The sequence below is a fragment of the Bipolaris zeicola genome (genome assembly GCF_000523435.1).
Source record: "Bipolaris zeicola 26-R-13 unplaced genomic scaffold scaffold_108, whole genome shotgun sequence".
Lineage (NCBI taxonomy): Eukaryota > Fungi > Ascomycota > Dothideomycetes > Pleosporales > Pleosporaceae > Bipolaris > Bipolaris zeicola.
The window spans coordinates 33,657-50,603 of NW_006912157.1; the positions used below are offsets into that span (position 1 = coordinate 33,657).

Here is a 16,947-nt window from a genome sequence, read left to right on the forward strand (position 1 = left end):
CCTTGATAGGTGATGGTCCAAGCTCATAATTTTCCAAAAGTTCCCCGCAAACCTCCGAGTTGCGTCCAATTGCGGAAGCACAGAGAACAACCTCGAACATAGCCGACATGTCCAAGACAAAAACGAAGCGCGCGCGCCGGGAATTGAAGCGCGAGGGTGAGAGAAAAATAGCAGCGCACCACCGCAAGGCAGCAGCAAAAGCCGCAGAAACAAAACAAGCCGCGACAAAACCACCCGCAAAGAAGAAGCAAAAGATGAACTCGACTGGCGCGAAAGACGCACCACCAGCGACCAAGCCCGCTCACGTCCAACCCTCGCAACGGAAACACGCCATACCCTTTGGCGAATACGACCACATCCTCCTCGTCGGCGAGGGCGACTTCAGCTTCACGCGCTCCCTCGCCATCGAGCACGGCTGCGCAAACGTCACAGCCACCAGCTACGACTCGCGCGAAGACGTCTCAGCCAAATACCCAACCTTTATCCCCATCTCCACCGAGCTCTCCTCCCTCACACCCCCCGTCCCGCTCTTCCACTCCATCGACGCCACAAAACTCTCAACCTACAAGCATCTCCGCTGCAAGCGCGACGATGGCGACGATGACGAGGAAGGCTGGGACACCATCGCCTTCATGTTCCCCCACACGGGAGGTCTCAGTACAGATGTGAATCGCCAAGTCCGCGCGAACCAAGCGCTGCTTGTTGAATTCTTCAAGTCGTGTATTGATACCAAAGATGCGAAGCGCAGGTTGCATATTCTACAGACTCAGAAGAGGGAGAAGGAGGAGAGTAGGAAGAGGAAGAGAGATCATCAATCTCAGTGTGATTCTCAACAACAGGAACAGAAGAACAAGCAGAATGTTAAACCGTTTCTTCGTATGGGTGGGAAGATAATAGTTACTCTTTTTGAGGGTGAACCGTACACTTTGTGGAATATCCGCGATCTAGCACGGCATGTTGGGCTAAGGGTAGTTGAGAGCTGGAAGTTCGACTGGGAGCAGTATCCGGGGTACCATCACGTTCGCACGCTGGGGGCGCTGGAGGGAGGTGGTGGGTGGAAAGGGGAAGATCGCGAGGCGAGGATGTATGTGTTTGAGAAGATTCCGCTTGTGGCTGATAGCGATGAGGAGAAGGAGATGGAGAGGCTGGCTAAGGTGTCGAGGGGGGGAAGGTTACCGAGTCAGAAGGAGGCGATGAAGGCGGCTTTGCAGGGGGAGGAGAAAGAAGATGACGTTGAAGAGGAGGAAGCTGAGGAAGACGATGATTGAGGCTATGAATCTCATCCTAAAAATTGAGATACCCGTCATGACTAGAAAAAGACCGTACCACCAATACAGGCAGGACTAAAACCCACGCCGGGGCATCCCGCTACGATAAACCGAAAAAGAAAAACGCCCCGCTATGCGCATATAACCTCCGTAGCAAACAAAGACCGAACCTCTTCCTCCAAGGAAAGAAAGAAATGAAAAGAAACAACAAATCACATAATATACACCTTCCGCACCTCACTCTCCTTCCACTTCTCCCCCGTCAGCCCAGCCACAGGATCCCTAACAAATCCTGGCTCCGTCCCCACCTTCTCATTGAAAATACGCAATTTCTCAGAGCCATAGATACGGCCATTGGGCAGCACAACCGGCGCATCTTCAACAATACTCTTGGTATGCAGCGCATACGGCACATTGCGCGCTAGTTCTTTGAGCTCAGCACTGCAAATAGGGCAGACAGTTGTAGCGGACGAGGCGGCGTTTGTAGCTGAGGGAATGTATTCGGAGTGGCAGGCTGGTGTCTTGAGGGCAGAAAGACCTGCGCTGAGGGCGATGTGGAGGAGGGGGCGAGGCGGAAGCGAGTATAGTGTGTGATGTGTCGAGACGAAGAGGTCTGCGAGGTAGGACCAGCGGGAGGGAGAGTAGAGAGACTAGATTAGGCAATGTTAATTTGCGTTGATTCTCTCTTTGAGGGGAAGAAGAGAAAACTTACAGCATACGGTTCCACCTCATCCCACGGCCTATACGCCAACATACCCGCCGCCTGTCTCATGAGCGTAAAATCCCCACTCGCACTAAGATACTTCTTCGCATGCGCCCTGGCTTCCACTAACTTTGCTTCTCCTCCTCCTCCTTCACCACGACCAATACTAACACCGTGCATACCCCCCTCTTCCCCCTCCAACCCATCCATCCCACTCAATCCGGCCTCATGCCCCTGCCTCACAAGCTCAATATACTGCTGCAACCTCAACTCAAACTCCAGCATGCTTCCTCCCTTCTTGAGCTCCTTGCCATGTTCCTTGCACCACTCGAGTGCCAGCGCCGTACTCATGCCCTCACGGAGGCTCCGCTCGATCTTGTGACATGCTACGAATGCTTCTACATCGACTAGATCTTCGATCCCCTTGCTTTGCGCAAGGCATGCTGCGCTCTCGGCATATCCCTCCCGGAGCAGGTAGTCGACAAGTAACCTGCTAAGTCGTGTGCGCGACCATTCGTCGTATTTGACGTCGACGAGACTCTGGACTTGGTAGAGGTCTTGTAGGTGCTGCAGGCGCGCTTTGGCAGCGCGGTGGAGACGGTTTTCTTCTTCGTGGAGGCCCTCGAGTTTGCGTTTTAGGCCTTGCATTTTGGTAATCAGGGAGTCGAGCGAGGAGAGGGTTGCCTCTGGGGAGGCGTTCTTGTTTGCGGCTTTTGCGGTTGCGCTGAGGGCGGTGGGCAGGGCGGTCGAGGAGTGCTCGATGACGCGCTGGGCGTTTTTAAAGTTGCGCCGGGAAAGCTCATATGGCATGCGGAGGAGAGGTTGGTCCTGGAATTGTGAGTTAGTGAGTGCCATCTTGCGCGTAATTTAACCGGACATACGAGCAAGAGATGCGACTCGGCATTGAGTTTCGTGCTCGTGAGCTCTGCCATGGCGGCCTGATGTTTGCTGTGAGTAAACAATGAATGTAGTGAGATACCCCAGAGGATCTAGGGCTCTTTGAATCCGGTGGGAAATTGCTGAACCAAGGTTACCAACGAGTGGCTAATGTGAGGATGTCCATGTTCAAGCTCCACCGCGGAGGTCAACTTGCGGGGATGCTCGTCACAGCTCATAGTTCGCAGACCGGCACGTGCAGGCCCACTACTACTTGTCCATGCTCTCCTGTTATGTCCGTTGCATTCCGAGTTACAATCACGTCATATCAACAACTTACTTCTACGTTTTAAGTACATGCTGCAAAGTTCACAGAATTTATCAAGACATGTATGCGATATGATTTCATTGCAAGGCAACTCTAAAACTCCTCTAAAACCCAATGCATCATAACACATAATCCAGATGTCTCTGCTCGTACAGAGACACTGACGCAGGTAGCGATGAGCTGCCGGCCTACTGCAGAGGTATCTCAAACCTGCTCTAAGGCCATTACTTTTAGCTATGTACCCGCGCCCCGCTGCTCAAAGGACACATGCATTTTCTAAACCAATTCCGAATTATCCATTTAGAGAGCACCAGTTGAAGCCATCTTCTTGCGAAGGTGATCCTTGTACTCGCCAATAGTACCATCCCACCGACGGACAGTCTTGTGTTCGCAAACCATGATATCCTTGGCAATCTTGTCGAGCAATCTGTTTTGAGGTTAGCATGTCGAACAAACATATCTCTGGGAGAATGAACGTACCTGAAGTCGTGAGAAACAACGACGACACCACCGCTGAAGGCGTTGATGGCATCAGCCAAACTGTCAATAGTGGGGATATCCAGACCGTTGGTAGGTTCGTCAAGAAGCAACATGTTGGGGCCCTCGATAGCGAGCAGAGCGAAGACAATACGAGACTTTTGACCATCGGACAGAGTAGCCATCTTGGACGTCTGTGCCTCACCAGTCATACCATAGCGACCGAGCTGTTGACGCCAGTATTGGATGTCCTGGCTGATGTGGTGGAACTTGTCGCGGACAAAGTCAAGGGCAGACTTGGTGAGGTCGAGCTGTTCAGCAGAGTGCTGGCTGTAAACACCGAGCTTCAAGTGAGTATGGCGCGATACAACACCAGATGTAGGGCTGAGCTTTCCGGTGAAGATGTTGAGCAGCGTTGACTTTCCAACACCGTTGGGTCCGACAAGAGCTGTTCGCGAGTCCATGTCGACACCAAAGTCGAGGTTCTCGTACAGGTTGTCTTTTGGATCTCCAGAGTAAGAGAAGGTGACATCGTCAAGCGAAAGCACAGGGGGTGGTAGCTTCTCAACGTCGGCGAAGCGGAAAGTAAAGACTTTGTCAACAGCAACGGGCTCGATGAGACCGTCGGCCTCCATCTTGTCCAGGATCTTCTGGCGAGACTTGGCTTGCCTGACCAAGTTGGCGTAGGTACCAGCGGAAGCAATGAACTTCTTGATGTGCTTGATTTCGTCTTGCTGCTTCTCGTAGGCCTTGGTCTGGTTGACCTCCTGCTCGGAACGGGTCTTGTGGTAAGCATCGTAGTTACCTCCGTAGTAGAGGAGTTTCTTTTGACGCATATCAATCATGTTTGTGCAGACACCGTTCAAGAAGTCCATGGAGTGGGAAACAAGAACCAGAGTGCGCTCCCACTTCTTCATGTACTCCTCAAGCCACACACAGGCCTCGAGATCCAAATGGGCAGTGGGGTCGTCGAGCAAGAGCAGAGCAGGCTTGACGAAAAGAGCCTTGGCAAGTGCAACACGCATACGCCAACCACCGGACATGTCCTTTGTCTTCTTGTTGATGGTAACCTTGTTGAAACCAAGACCAGTAAGAATGAGGGAAGCGCGAGTGTGGAAGGTGGATGGGTCCATATCTTCTTGACGCTGTTGACTAGTTAGTGGGGGTCAAAATGTGATTATCCGACTACAACGTACCTCGTAGATATCCTCGAGGAGAGGGCTCTCAGGGCCGTCCTTCTCAAGAATGTCCTCAGCCATCTTCTCGAGACGAGCCAGCTCAGTCTCAGCCTCACGGACGACCCAGTCCAAGGCACCCAACTCAGTCTTGGGAGCACCCTGGTTCAGCAGGTAGATGTCGATGTGCTCTGGGAAGGGGAACTCGCGCTTGTCGATGGCCTTTAGCAGCGTCGTCTTTCCGCAACCGTTCTCACCCAACAGACCGTATCGGCGACCGTAGTTGATCTCGATGGTGGAGTCGTTGAAAAGAACCTTGCCGTGGAACACGAGCGACGCAGAGATGATCTTGACATCGCGCGACTGCTCGAGCGAGGCAAGCACACCAGTGGTTACACGGTCAGACAGACCATGCTTATCTTGTTGCATAGTGAGCTTCTGAACTTCCTCGTTCAGCTCAAGATCCTCGGGGTTGTCGCCATTCTCAGAGTTGGCCTTGGAGGCATTCTTGGAGTTGGCCTTGGACGACAACTTGGAAGTGGCCGACTTCTTGGGCTTGGCGTCGCCATCGGCGGCGCGCTTTGCCTGACGGGCGGCTTTGGACGCAGAGACCATGATGTCTTAATATGGCGTCAGGGGAAGGGACTCGGGGATGGTGGAGGTGAAGAGAAGGAAATTTCGTAGGGTTGGGATCAAGGGCCAATCTTGTGCCCCGCTAAGCCTCTTATCGATAATGCCCAAGCCTGATCGTTTGGGTTTCCGGTCAAGGCACAACGCGTCTCTACTGGAAATGAAGGGACTGGAAGAGACGGAAAATGCAGTGTAGAAGAAAGGAAGCAAGTGCAAGTGATGGATGTGAAAAGATCAAAAGATGGCAATCGACAACGGTGGCTCAAACAACAAAGCCTTGCGAATCAATTTTCTTACTTGTGGCGAAGGCCGCGCACGGCCAATGAACGCTCCCCCACTACGCATCATAGGGCAACTAAGGCGCTGGCATGGCTGCATGTGCCAGGTCAGACTCACCCATGCACATCAAGAGACATCACGACAGGCTTTTTGATGGGAGTTACTGCACTGAAATGCTTTGACCTTCGAAAGCTCTTCTGCATACGCCTGAAATATGGCACAGGATCAGTCAGCCCCTCTCCAGCATTCCTTGGGAAATGGCAGACATAAGTAAAACTCTTGTCGGCCAATAGCAAAGTAGGAGGCATAGAAAAGGTAGAAGTATGCACATTTGATAAGAACGCGAACTAAAATGCGGAAAAACGAAACATTATAAAGAATCTCAACTTTGGGATGGTGCAGCTTTGTGGGGGATACTCCTCGGAACTGCGGAAATCCCAGTTGTTCTTATCTATACTGTACTCCACGCCATGATAAGCCCAAACACTATATACCAGAACGGCTGCTCCTAGTCTCACTGCAGCTCGGCACACGAGTACTACACGTTCCACTGTCTGTGTCTTCTTTCTCTGATATTTGTCCCCTTTCTGAATCAGTCCTCTTTCTCAGCCGCTCTCGCAGCCTTTCTAATACTGCAGTCTCCTCCGCGTTCAAGCTCATGTCATCTGGTAATATGACTTCGGCGCCGTTGATCTCGATGCGGTCGCCATCTTGATCATAATGTTGCTCTTCAATGGTCTTCTTTCGTTCTATCCCGCCTCTTGCATCCGGAACTACTTCCTCGTCTTCGACTTTCGCCTTGCGCACATCCAGTGGCGTCCACCAGTAAACCGGGAATTGTCGCTGAATGTTGTTTATGATCAGTCCGACTATCACCATCAAGGTAGTACCCCACATGACCAGGCCGACAAAATAATAGCCCATAGCTGTGATGATGGGATCAGTGGCTGCCAGCACAGCGGATGCGCCACCAGGTGGGTGTACGGTGTTGGTCAAAAGCATCACAGCCGATGCGCAGCCGCAACCTGTGGCGCCAGCAATCCATTTGATGGATTCGTAATCTGAATGATACTGGAAAAGCTTCGATATACTAACACCGATAAGTGCTGATAATGCATGGCCGAGTATGGCGTTCCGTGGTTGACCAAGAGGTGAGCGGATAGAGTTGTATTCCAGAACAGCAGAGGCACCCTATACACAGTATGTTAGTGTCTGCCACCAACGCCACCTCCACACAGGAGTACTCACAAAAGAAGCAATCAACGCAGGCGGGTGATGCCACTGAATGCTCCCAGTATTGTTAAACACCCCAGCCACAACCGCCAAACCACAAAACGCGCCGACCAACGACCAAAACGCCCCCAGCACATTCCCAACGTCCTGCCGCGTCTCCTTCCTATACCCCAGAAACCTCGATACGGGAGCCGGAAGCCTATGTAACGGTGACGGAACAACAACGCGATTAAGATAGCGATCAATGTCGAAATCCCACTCCCTGGCGCGCGAAAGCATCTTGTTCTCCATACTCGTCGTAACAGTTCGGAACACCGAAAAACCGAAGAAAAGAGAGATTGAGCGAGAAAACCACCCAACTATATGTCGCAAAACCGCTAGCTTTTTCCCCAAAACCCAAACAACAAGGACAAACGTCAGACAAGAGTCAAAAAATATAGAGAGGTATTATAACGGAAGCCTCACCCGCCCTCCCCCGCCCTCCCTTTCCGTCAAACCACTTTGTACCTATGCAACATGTTCCGACACCCGGATTTAATTAGTCCATGTTACAATTCTCCTCCTCTCCCCCCAAAGAAAACGTCACTTCGCGCTGTCGACGTCGTACCCGCGCCCTACTGCGCGTGGTGCACAGCGACAAAACGGCGGTAATGGCGCAGTTGGTAGGCTCACGCGCGAGTTTGGGTTTACGTAACATTACGTACCATAAACGCGCGACTGTGACAGCATCTCCTCGGTCCCCGCGGATTTGTTTGGTGTTGCGGATATAGGTGAAATGGGGTTTTGTGATGGATTTGCTTTGCTGCTTTGTTGCTTTGTTGCTGTGAGACGGTGTGATGGGTGTTTTAGGGGTGTTCTATGGTGAGTGTGTGCGGATGGCAGCGTTGTTGCTGTGGGACTTTGCGCAACTCGAGGACTTTTTGATGATTGTGTTCTCCTCTTGCTCAATGAATGAGAGTCTTACCATCTGTTTGATCTACGGAGATGCGACACAGGGTTGTGTTGTACATATGCATATGTTCACCACAGTCTTAGCGTGCAGTTATCATAGTCGCTAATCTGTGGTAACCACCGGTGATCTGCATCGCGTTCGGCTACTCCCACATCACAGACTTGCTACTAAGGAATCATTGCTTGTTGCACTGATGGGGATATGGTGCGAAAATTACAATGGATATATGCCTATTTGGATAGCTCTGTCTTACGAGAAATTGAAACGCCTTGAATTCCGAGTGAAGCACGCCTACACATTATAACGCCTTCGAAGATCGACACCGGCTTTTGACTCCATGTCCATATACTGCATAGCGCTCCAGCTACGTTAGGTACCACGGAACAAGAATTGCAAATCCTCAGGACTAAGGCGATCCATGGCAACCTTGTCATTGTTGACCGTTCCAGCAATCATGGCCGCCTTTTTCTCCTGCAGCGCAACCATACGCGACTCAACACTGTCCTCAATGCAAAGACGTGTGATGACACAGGGACGACGCTGACCGATACGATGGCAACGATCCGCAGACTGCCACTCGGCAGCGGGGTTCCACCATCTACAGACATATTAGCAGACTGAACATTAGCAGGGGAGAATAAGACTCACGGGTCGACAATGAACACCCTAGAAGCCTCCGTCAGGTTAAGAGCAACACCACCAGCCTTCAGAGACACCAGGAAAACCTCAACATCCGGATTCGTCATGAAATGGTCAATGCTCTTCTGCCGCTGTGCAGGCGTCATGCTACCATCCAACATGACCGTGTTGAAACCAGCGCGACGAAGACGCCATTCAATCAGTTGCAACATGGAAGTAAACTGGCTGAAGACGATCGACTTAAGCGTCTGCTTCTTGCTTCGGAGCTTGTACAGATCGTACACCAACATCTCAATCTTGGTGGAAGAAGTCCAGTTCTCCATCTTGATGCGGTTGATAATCGATGTCTTCTTGACAGAGTCCACATCTTGCTCGAGCTCGGGCTGCTCAAAGTCGATGGACAAGGCGATATGGCAGCGGGGACAGTCAGCCTCGGTTCCTGAGGCCTCGCAAGTATCCATGAAGTCCTTAATACAAGCACGACAGAACTCGTGGCGGCAGTGCGAGCGAACAGCATCCTCAGCCGGTTCATCGCAGATATTACAGACATAGACATTACCAGCGCCTTCACCTGCCTTCTTCTTAAGCAGCAGATCAGGATGGTTAGCGACTTGACGCATCTGCATAATCAGACCGAAGATATTGGCGTAATTGTTGAGCATAACACCCTGTGCAACATATGTATCGAACTTGCGCGAAGAGTTTGACATGATTGAGGTCGAGAAGTCACGCTCCACTTCACTGAAGAACTCGTTGTGAATGATGATGTCCTTCATAGGAAGCTCCATGGAGTTGGTGTGGTCGCGCTTCATGCGTCGCAACATGATACGAGCAGTGATAAGGTGAAGCTTGGTCAAGGCCTCTTCTCGAAGCTCAGGGTCATCGCCAGTGATGGGATTAAGCAGCTCCTGGTTGAACACGGAAATGTGCTCGGACGCTCCGTGGTTGCACGCGACACACATATGGTCGTCATTTGTAGCCCAGTGGAGCTTTTCGCAATCACACGAACGACAGAAGTAATCTGCGAAGGGACGAACCTCCAAGAAGCGAAGGAGTGAAAAGAACTCTCCAATACGGTTCTGAACTGGTGTACCGGACAAGCACCACTTGTAGTCGCTCCTCAGCGCAAAGCAAGCCTTAGCTACACCTGTGTTGCGTGACTTGATGCTGTGCGCTTCATCCAGGATGAGGCGGTGATAGTAGATGGCGTGGAGTGGCGACGCTTCCTTGATGATATCTTCTCCGCGAGACCATCCTTTTGTCTCCTTGCGATGCAGCGATTCCAAAGAATTGTAGGAGACCATGATGACATCGTAAGACTTCAACTCTTTGACTGTCATCTTTCTGCACTTGGCGTTTGTGCCGTGATACACAAGAACTTTGAGCTTGTTGTCTGTGTACTCGCGTATCTCATTCGTCCACTGCATAAGAGCAACGGGTGGAACGCACACAAGTGTAGGTTGCTTCGCGGGGTAATCAGACATAATCAGGGAGACAGCCTGGATAGTCTTGCCCATGCCCATCTCATCTCCGAGCAGGCCACCCTTGTAGTGAGTCTGTTCCTGGCGAATCATCCAACTGAGTCCCTCAAGTTGGAATGGCTTCAGTCGCCTGTTGATTGACTGCGGCTGCTCTGCCTTTTGGACCTCAAGAACAGGAATCTTCTTCAAATCATCCCACATGGTCCGTAGTTTGGGGTGCTGCTGTTCAGCTCGCTCACGGTTCATGGCGCGCTTCCGCTCCCATTTATCCGCAATGTGCGCAAACCTAGCCCGTCGTCCATGTGCTTCAACCCTTTCATCGTGGGTCAACTGCTTCTTAGTGCCTCGAGCCACCCTAGCTGGCCTCGCTGCAGCAAGCTTTCTCAGGCGTGCAGCGGTTTTCTTTAGTGGCTCCTCATCGCTGTCGCTTGGAAGCATCGCCTCTTCAAGAGCGATCAAGGACTCAAGATCATCATGCTCTTCATACTCATCAGGTAGGAAATCTCCGCCATCAGATTCTTCGTCATCAATGAAGTCATCTTCTGTGAATTTGCCCTTCTTCGCACTTGAGCGAGCAGAGCGACCCCGCTTGATCGGAACGTCTTGAGCCTTGCCTTTTCCTTTGCCGATGTAGGGAGGTGGCGAGTCCAACTCATCTAACTCTGAAATTTCGTCCTCATGTTCATCTTCTTCATCCTCTTCTTCCGTCCTCTGACGCTTGCTTCGCGGCATATCCATTTCGTCCTCGAGCTGCATTTGTAGAGCAATCTCCGCATCCATATCAAGTGTAACACTATCAGATTCAGAGTCTAGTACCATGTTACGGGATCGTTTCGAGATCGATGCGCTGCTTTGCGACGGTGTAGTGGCCGTGTTGCGGCCACGGCGAGCGGGCATCTTTCCACGGTTAACTGAAGTAGCTGGTGTAGTTGATATGCTCGTCCCTGGCGTTTCATAGTCTGAATTATCTAGCGAAGGTGAACCAGTCGAGCTCTTCTGTTCTGTCTGTCGGGTGTTGACACTAGAGAGCCGACTGCGAGTGGCAGGCGTCTTCTGAGTTTTGGAAGCGGGGATCGAGACTGCCTTGAGAACCCGACGAGTTTGTGTAGATGCCTTGGGTACAATGGCTTCAGTCGTATCGCTCTCTTGGTCAGAGGAATTCAGAACAAAGGTGCGAGAAGCGCGAGTGCGTTTCTGCTGGTGGCGAGTATCCACTGCTGAGGAATCTTTCATTTCTACAAACATGTCAGCGCCACAAACGATGCAAGGCAATCAACAAAGTGTTTGCCCAGAGCAGCTTGCACATACTAGCTGCAGGAACGGGCGAGCTTGCGGGGGCGACATCGTTGGCGACGCTGTTGGTTGACTTGCGGGTGGATCGCCGCAGCGCCATGGTAATAGTGATTACGGAAAGATAGGCAACTGCGACTGTGAGGAAAGATTGGAAGTTGTGGTAGACGGAAAATCCGAAAAAGGCGAAAGAGCGACGGTGAACCTCGATAAAGGAATGGAGATGTGAGAATGAGTGTGAGTGCAACGATGGGTCAATGGCGAAATACCCCTGGCACTCCCGCGCCGATACAAAGGAACGATCGCGCGTTCACGGGATCTGAGTGGCAAATTCAGGGACAAGGTGGCAACACGGCAAGGAAGTGCGAGTATGCCGATCTTTTGGTGTAACAGAAGAGGCGAAATGTTCTGATTATCCCCTTCAGCCGGTAAAGTCGCCACAACTAGGTGGGGTTCTGCGACGCGTCTCCGTCATGAGAAACCGCGAAAACACGTGACTGCTACCTATATTGCCCGTATACGGACTAGTACTATCCCTCAGTTTCACTACACCTCTAAGACAATCAGTCGTGTACTTCGACAAAACCACTGCCTATTCATGATACAGTATAAAGCACAATTATTTTGTATTATCCTGAGTTCTACCAAATAACGTTACCGCGACTCCATCACAAATGAAAAGTGATGATTAAAGCCCACTCTGGCTACATATTCAACCTGAAGTCCACCTTCGAAGATAGTTGGTTGAGAGGATTTGAATGATTGGGATACGTTATATGATATTCGTATGGTTAAGAATTTACTATTCTGTATTCAGGAGAAACGTAGCACGGTCATCTGCTGGTATTTTAGAACCATGGTACTCACACGCATGATCACGTGAGACATTCACTCATTGCTTCCAACAGTTATAGTCTTGCAATTATACCTTTTCTCAAAAACAAAGCACACAGTCACCACGATTATGATTTTTGAACTTGTGTTATTGGCCAAGGACCGCTTCATCACAGCTATTCCTCATTTTCATGACCTCTCGTACAAACGATAACTCTTGTCTTGCTCTTAGCAAGGCCGTTTGTGCTGACTAGTAGAATTTGACCATCATCCAATGTCTTCGCTATTTTGGATCTGTCAATTTCTTAAAGGGCATGCGAGCAAATACACAATTTACGAAAGAAATCTAAGATACTATGTGGTTTGCGCGGTAAGCCTACCGCGTTCCGTTTGTATCATCCATTCTCATAACTTCTAGCAATTATGCGTAGGAACTAGTGGTCATCAAGAGTGTTTGAGATTATTCACGGGTTGAAAACGAACGAGATGTACTCAAAAGATTCCAGCAACGCACTCCGTACCTCCGACCCTTGATTGATGAAATCAACGAACCGTCTGTCCCTATAACTATAATTCTGGAACGCTTGCAAGGTGACCTTCTAGAAGGGTCTGCTACGAAAACCCTTAATCGACGGGAATTAAAATACGTGTCGCGATGCGTCTTTGAGGCAATCAATATTTTACATGAGGACGGGTTCGTGCACGCGGGTACGACGCTAATTTCCATGAGCCATGGAACACTACCGCTGACATATGGTCATTCGGTACTATGGTAGGTCGCAACCTTACTACTATTGTGGGTACAAATCCAAACTGATGTCTTCATAGCTCATCAGTCCCATTTACGGTGGACGCCTCAACCTTTTCAGACCCAAGGGAATGAAACAGGACAATGAAGAGTACTCATGTGGGGTTATAGAGAATCAACTCAAATTCTTTGCTCCTTAACCAGCCAAAATTGCTGAAATTGCGCACATAGAAGCGGCTCTATCCATTCTTTACCTCGTGCAAACAATTGCGCAGAAGAAGAAGACTTCATTCATACAGGTTACTGAGAAGGAAGTAACCAAAAGAGACAATATCTTCATATCCAAGATGATGAAGCTTGACTGGAGAGACCCCCCAACAGCGAAGGAGCTGCTGGAAGACGATTGGTGGAAAAATGATGATGAATGACACTGGTTATCACAATGCCGGGGAGGCGTGATCTTTTGACTGTAGAAGAACAGCTATGGCAGAAGACAGCGATAGAAAGCAGTATTGAGATGGATGGAGAGGGGGCAGCCGATGCAACATGTGATAAAACGTGGCAAAGTAAGCCTTGATATTGAACAGATGCTGTACAACTAGAACTAATAATCTCAATTCTTTGCAATCATTATCATGCAGGACAGCGATACTAGCTACCCTAGTATAACTCCCCCTCCTGTGCTAAGGCGATTTTGATGTGTCCTGGCGATCTCAAGCTACAATACAAGGTAATGAGTATTTTACTACTAAAAAAACTGTAGGCTGATCTTGAAATCTGAAGCGAACATCCGCCACTATGCCTTCTTGGATGCGCTGCTTAGTGTCACAGGTTACAATGAATCTGGGAACAAGGTTGATCGTTACTTTGGATTGAGAAACATAAGTTAACTATTTACGGAAGAATATAGATGATCTATACATTGTGATATGAATGGCTGGGAGGAGCCTAGAAAATAGCACTTCCCGTACCTCATGTCTCCGCCAATGCTTAGCAACCGCTGGCGCAGTTCCTACCACCTGGGCATGTCTATAGAAGTATCAGCAAACCACTCATCCAAATACACAAGAGGGACGAGACTTACGTTTTTGCAGGCATACCACACGTTTCCATCCGTGCAGCACCCAGCAGCCTCAGGGCAGTAGGTCCAGCTTTTCTCCTGGGTACCCTGCTTAGTAACGGCAGCCTTGTCGGACCTGAACTTCTCAGATCTGTTTCTGCATTCCTATAATTCGAAAGAATTAGCCTTTAAAAATTACACATCGTGGAAGAAGAACACTTACCCAGGCAGCGGCGGAGGTAGCCCAAAGGAGTACAAGAGTTGCAATCTTCATAGTGACGGTGTTCGGTCGTTGGGGAATTAGGTTGGTGTGATTGTCTGGTGGAGTTTGAAGTGCTGGGTGAAGAGTGAAGAAGGGAATGGACCTTGGATGAAGCCCCTCTTATGGTATTTGAACAATAGATCAACTAACTATAAAAAGTAGGATCTCTCCCGTTAGTAATGGGTTGGTTAGCAGTGCCTATGAGTCGGCTTCGGCCCCACTATGGATTTATGGAGGAATTAGTTTACATGTGGCCGTGTTTCCCTGCGTTTTACAGGGCCGGTCCTCGCACTGGACCCCTGTTGTCAGAGTACGGCTTCATAAGGCTAAAACAAATTAGCCAGCTCGAGCGTCACTAAGTACTTAGTGGTGCGGTCGATTAAAACTGAGGAGGTGTACATGAAGACAGCGGTCTTCATCACTTTGAAGCTAGCTAACAATACTATTTATTTTCTGGAAGATCTTCACTTTAGCCCCGGAAATCAACTCAGAAAGAGGTCGTGGTGCATATGCCCTCTGTTCTGAATGTTGTTTCAAGCTAGGAGATCAACACAATGTGTGGGCAGTTTCTCCGCAACCAGCAACACAAGCTTTTCTCGACGGAATAATTTACGGGAAAAGCAACACAAGCTCCCTATCTCCCCTTTCTTAGTATGACAAGCTTCTAGGCATTTACTACTGGCGCTTTCATCTATATTTCTGGGTACATTAACGTGCTCTTCCTGGTTCACCGCTACTTAGATAGTATGTCCAGACCTTACTTCATGGCTCGAGTGCTTCTTTTTTTCGAGATAAGGCGCGAGAGCTTTACCCATTTCACAGTAGCCCAATAACAAAGAAACCGGTCTTTCCGCACGTGAAGCGGCCCGTATCATATTCTGGAATGTGCAGACCGGCTTAATGTGTGGTGCGCGGTGCACAGTCCAGCCAATGCGCGGTTGAACTTGCCCGCTGATAGGGTATAGAGCAACAATTCCGTCCCGTCTATACTGAACCCCGTCTAGCCCTAGGTGAATTGAGGATTAGAGCCGGAGTCGGATATTAAATGCTCATTTTATCAGGGACAAGAAAAACGTGGGGAAGAGGCCCTAGGTGTGCGACTATACTTACAGCCCCGAGAACACCATGTGTCGTGCGTAGCATCTTGTTGATGTCATTGTTCTGTGGTTCGAAACATTTGAAACGATGAACTGTTACCTCCAAACTCAAGACACGAAAGATGGCGTGTGGTCCCAGTGTGATAGTTTCAGCTACTTAATATATCCCTGTGTTCTAGAAATACCAAGGGATGATGGATATCCCAAGTCCGACGACCCGAACGCGAACCACATTGCATGGAGTTCACATATAGCGCCAACCACAGAGATGTTCACAAACCATCTCGACACTAGTATACAGAACTAGGAGAAGCATATCCACGTGGGAAAGTTAGGCGACCGCAAATACCACCATAATACCTATTAGTTCTTCGCGTCTCTATACGGAGCTTACAACGGCCCGCTTCGTATCCCCCGACTGTCGATTCTTGAATCAGGACATCAATTCTCAAACTAACGCTTTGCAATGATTTCTTTTTCGTTTCAAAAGAAAAGAAAACCAGGCATTTTGACATTTTAAACAATATAGGGAATTTATGGTTGAAACCAAGCACAGGAAAGAAGTGTTGATGCGCCATTCTCATGCGGCGCGCACAGACCACTCAATAGCTGCAGATGGCGAGACAGGGCATGACGACTTGAAGCTTTCGGGTCATTCATCCACCCAACCATAACATCGCCATCACGACAACGACAAGTCCTCGAACCGTCCATCTCACTCTCGAAATCGCCGTCCCGACGTTATCGCCTTTCTTCGGATACCCACAATAGCTAGATTCGCGCTGCCTCAAAAGCGCCGTTAAACAAGCTATCCGCCTCCAAGCGATACCAGAGCTTCAAACCGCCCAACATGGTCAAGCCTGTTGTTTCCGCCATGAATGCTTGGACATGGTATGTGCGATCCAGGGCTGTTTGGAAGGAAGATGAGGGAGCTAATGTGTTGGCAGCATTGTCGTGTCCCTGTTCGCGATTGTCATTCTGTCCACGCTGGGAGCACTGTTCAGAGTACGTCTACCCTGCAAATGCGACCGCACAGTATCAACCATGCTGTCGCGAATCTCTCAGCATCAAGAGGAGTCGAGGAAATAGCTAACATGCGACTTGTAGGGAAGTAGCAACACGGTAATGGGCGGAGTAGAGGACCCCAAGGACGGTGGCGCGGTTGCAGGCGCACTCTTTGGGGCCGTCTTCATATACATTGTACGCTCTCACCATCACGTAGGGTAACGCGATTTGCTAACTGGATGTAGGGCTTCTTCGTTTTCTGCGGACTGCAGGCCCTCCTTCACATGCGCGAAAGCCGTCGTGGCGCGATAAGCCTGTCATGATTTCGGATACCACGGAGTACACAATCGTAGGATAATGCGGCCTCGAGAAAGATCAGAGGATCGCTAGACGCGATGCAGGAAGGTCGGGTTGATAAACAGCGACGCACCTGTTGAAGAGAGATGGAAGTATTTGTATCTTGTAACATGGCATATGGCGTTCGATGGATACAGGCGATTTCTGCGGTTTGCAACAAGACGTTTGATTTAGTACAATACATGCTATTTTCACGCGCGTCTGTTGACCCTGTGCATCGCATCCCTTTGGTACCAAAACTGAACAAATACAA

General features: G+C 49.8%; 8 protein-coding genes across 8 annotated transcripts; 3 read left to right on the forward strand and 5 right to left on the reverse strand.

The window, feature by feature from the left end:
* Positions 1–107: 107 nt before the first annotated feature.
* On the forward strand, positions 108–1,268 carry COCCADRAFT_6217 (uncharacterized protein; the record flags this gene model as incomplete). The annotated part of the gene is made up of 1 exon (XM_007715505.1): positions 108–1,268. One exon carries the CDS (start codon positions 108–110, stop codon positions 1,266–1,268), a length of 1,161 nt encoding a protein of 386 aa, XP_007713695.1.
* A 212-nt stretch (positions 1,269–1,480) lies between these two features.
* Positions 1,481–2,903, reverse strand: COCCADRAFT_38005 (uncharacterized protein; the record flags this gene model as incomplete). Its single annotated transcript, XM_007715524.1, has 3 exons — positions 1,481–1,918; positions 1,981–2,799; positions 2,853–2,903. 3 exons carry the CDS (start codon positions 2,901–2,903, stop codon positions 1,481–1,483), a joined length of 1,308 nt encoding a protein of 435 aa, XP_007713714.1.
* Positions 2,904–3,475: 572 nt separating this feature from the next.
* On the reverse strand, positions 3,476–5,442 carry COCCADRAFT_99889 (uncharacterized protein; the record flags this gene model as incomplete). Its single annotated transcript, XM_007715525.1, has 3 exons — positions 3,476–3,602; positions 3,656–4,797; positions 4,849–5,442. 3 exons carry the CDS (start codon positions 5,440–5,442, stop codon positions 3,476–3,478), a joined length of 1,863 nt encoding a protein of 620 aa, XP_007713715.1.
* A 780-nt stretch (positions 5,443–6,222) lies between these two features.
* COCCADRAFT_27407 (uncharacterized protein) lies at positions 6,223–7,248 on the reverse strand (the record flags this gene model as incomplete). Its single annotated transcript, XM_007715514.1, has 2 exons — positions 6,223–6,927; positions 6,985–7,248. The coding sequence occupies 2 exons, from the start codon at positions 7,246–7,248 to the stop codon at positions 6,223–6,225; spliced, it is 969 nt and encodes a 322-aa protein (XP_007713704.1).
* A 1,042-nt stretch (positions 7,249–8,290) lies between these two features.
* On the reverse strand, positions 8,291–11,434 carry COCCADRAFT_6221 (uncharacterized protein; the record flags this gene model as incomplete). Its single annotated transcript, XM_007715506.1, has 3 exons — positions 8,291–8,519; positions 8,570–11,276; positions 11,350–11,434. 3 exons carry the CDS (start codon positions 11,432–11,434, stop codon positions 8,291–8,293), a joined length of 3,021 nt encoding a protein of 1,006 aa, XP_007713696.1.
* Positions 11,435–12,439: 1,005 nt separating this feature from the next.
* On the forward strand, positions 12,440–13,341 carry COCCADRAFT_38009 (uncharacterized protein; the record flags this gene model as incomplete). Its single annotated transcript, XM_007715526.1, has 4 exons — positions 12,440–12,535; positions 12,672–12,929; positions 12,994–13,072; positions 13,118–13,341. 4 exons carry the CDS (start codon positions 12,440–12,442, stop codon positions 13,339–13,341), a joined length of 657 nt encoding a protein of 218 aa, XP_007713716.1.
* A 562-nt stretch (positions 13,342–13,903) lies between these two features.
* COCCADRAFT_6222 (uncharacterized protein) lies at positions 13,904–14,247 on the reverse strand (the record flags this gene model as incomplete). Its single annotated transcript, XM_007715507.1, has 3 exons — positions 13,904–13,942; positions 13,998–14,138; positions 14,197–14,247. 3 exons carry the CDS (start codon positions 14,245–14,247, stop codon positions 13,904–13,906), a joined length of 231 nt encoding a protein of 76 aa, XP_007713697.1.
* Positions 14,248–16,182: 1,935 nt separating this feature from the next.
* On the forward strand, positions 16,183–16,660 carry COCCADRAFT_99913 (uncharacterized protein; the record flags this gene model as incomplete). The annotated part of the gene is made up of 4 exons (XM_007715527.1): positions 16,183–16,223; positions 16,280–16,337; positions 16,440–16,532; positions 16,583–16,660. The coding sequence occupies 4 exons, from the start codon at positions 16,183–16,185 to the stop codon at positions 16,658–16,660; spliced, it is 270 nt and encodes an 89-aa protein (XP_007713717.1).
* Positions 16,661–16,947: the final 287 nt, after the last annotated feature.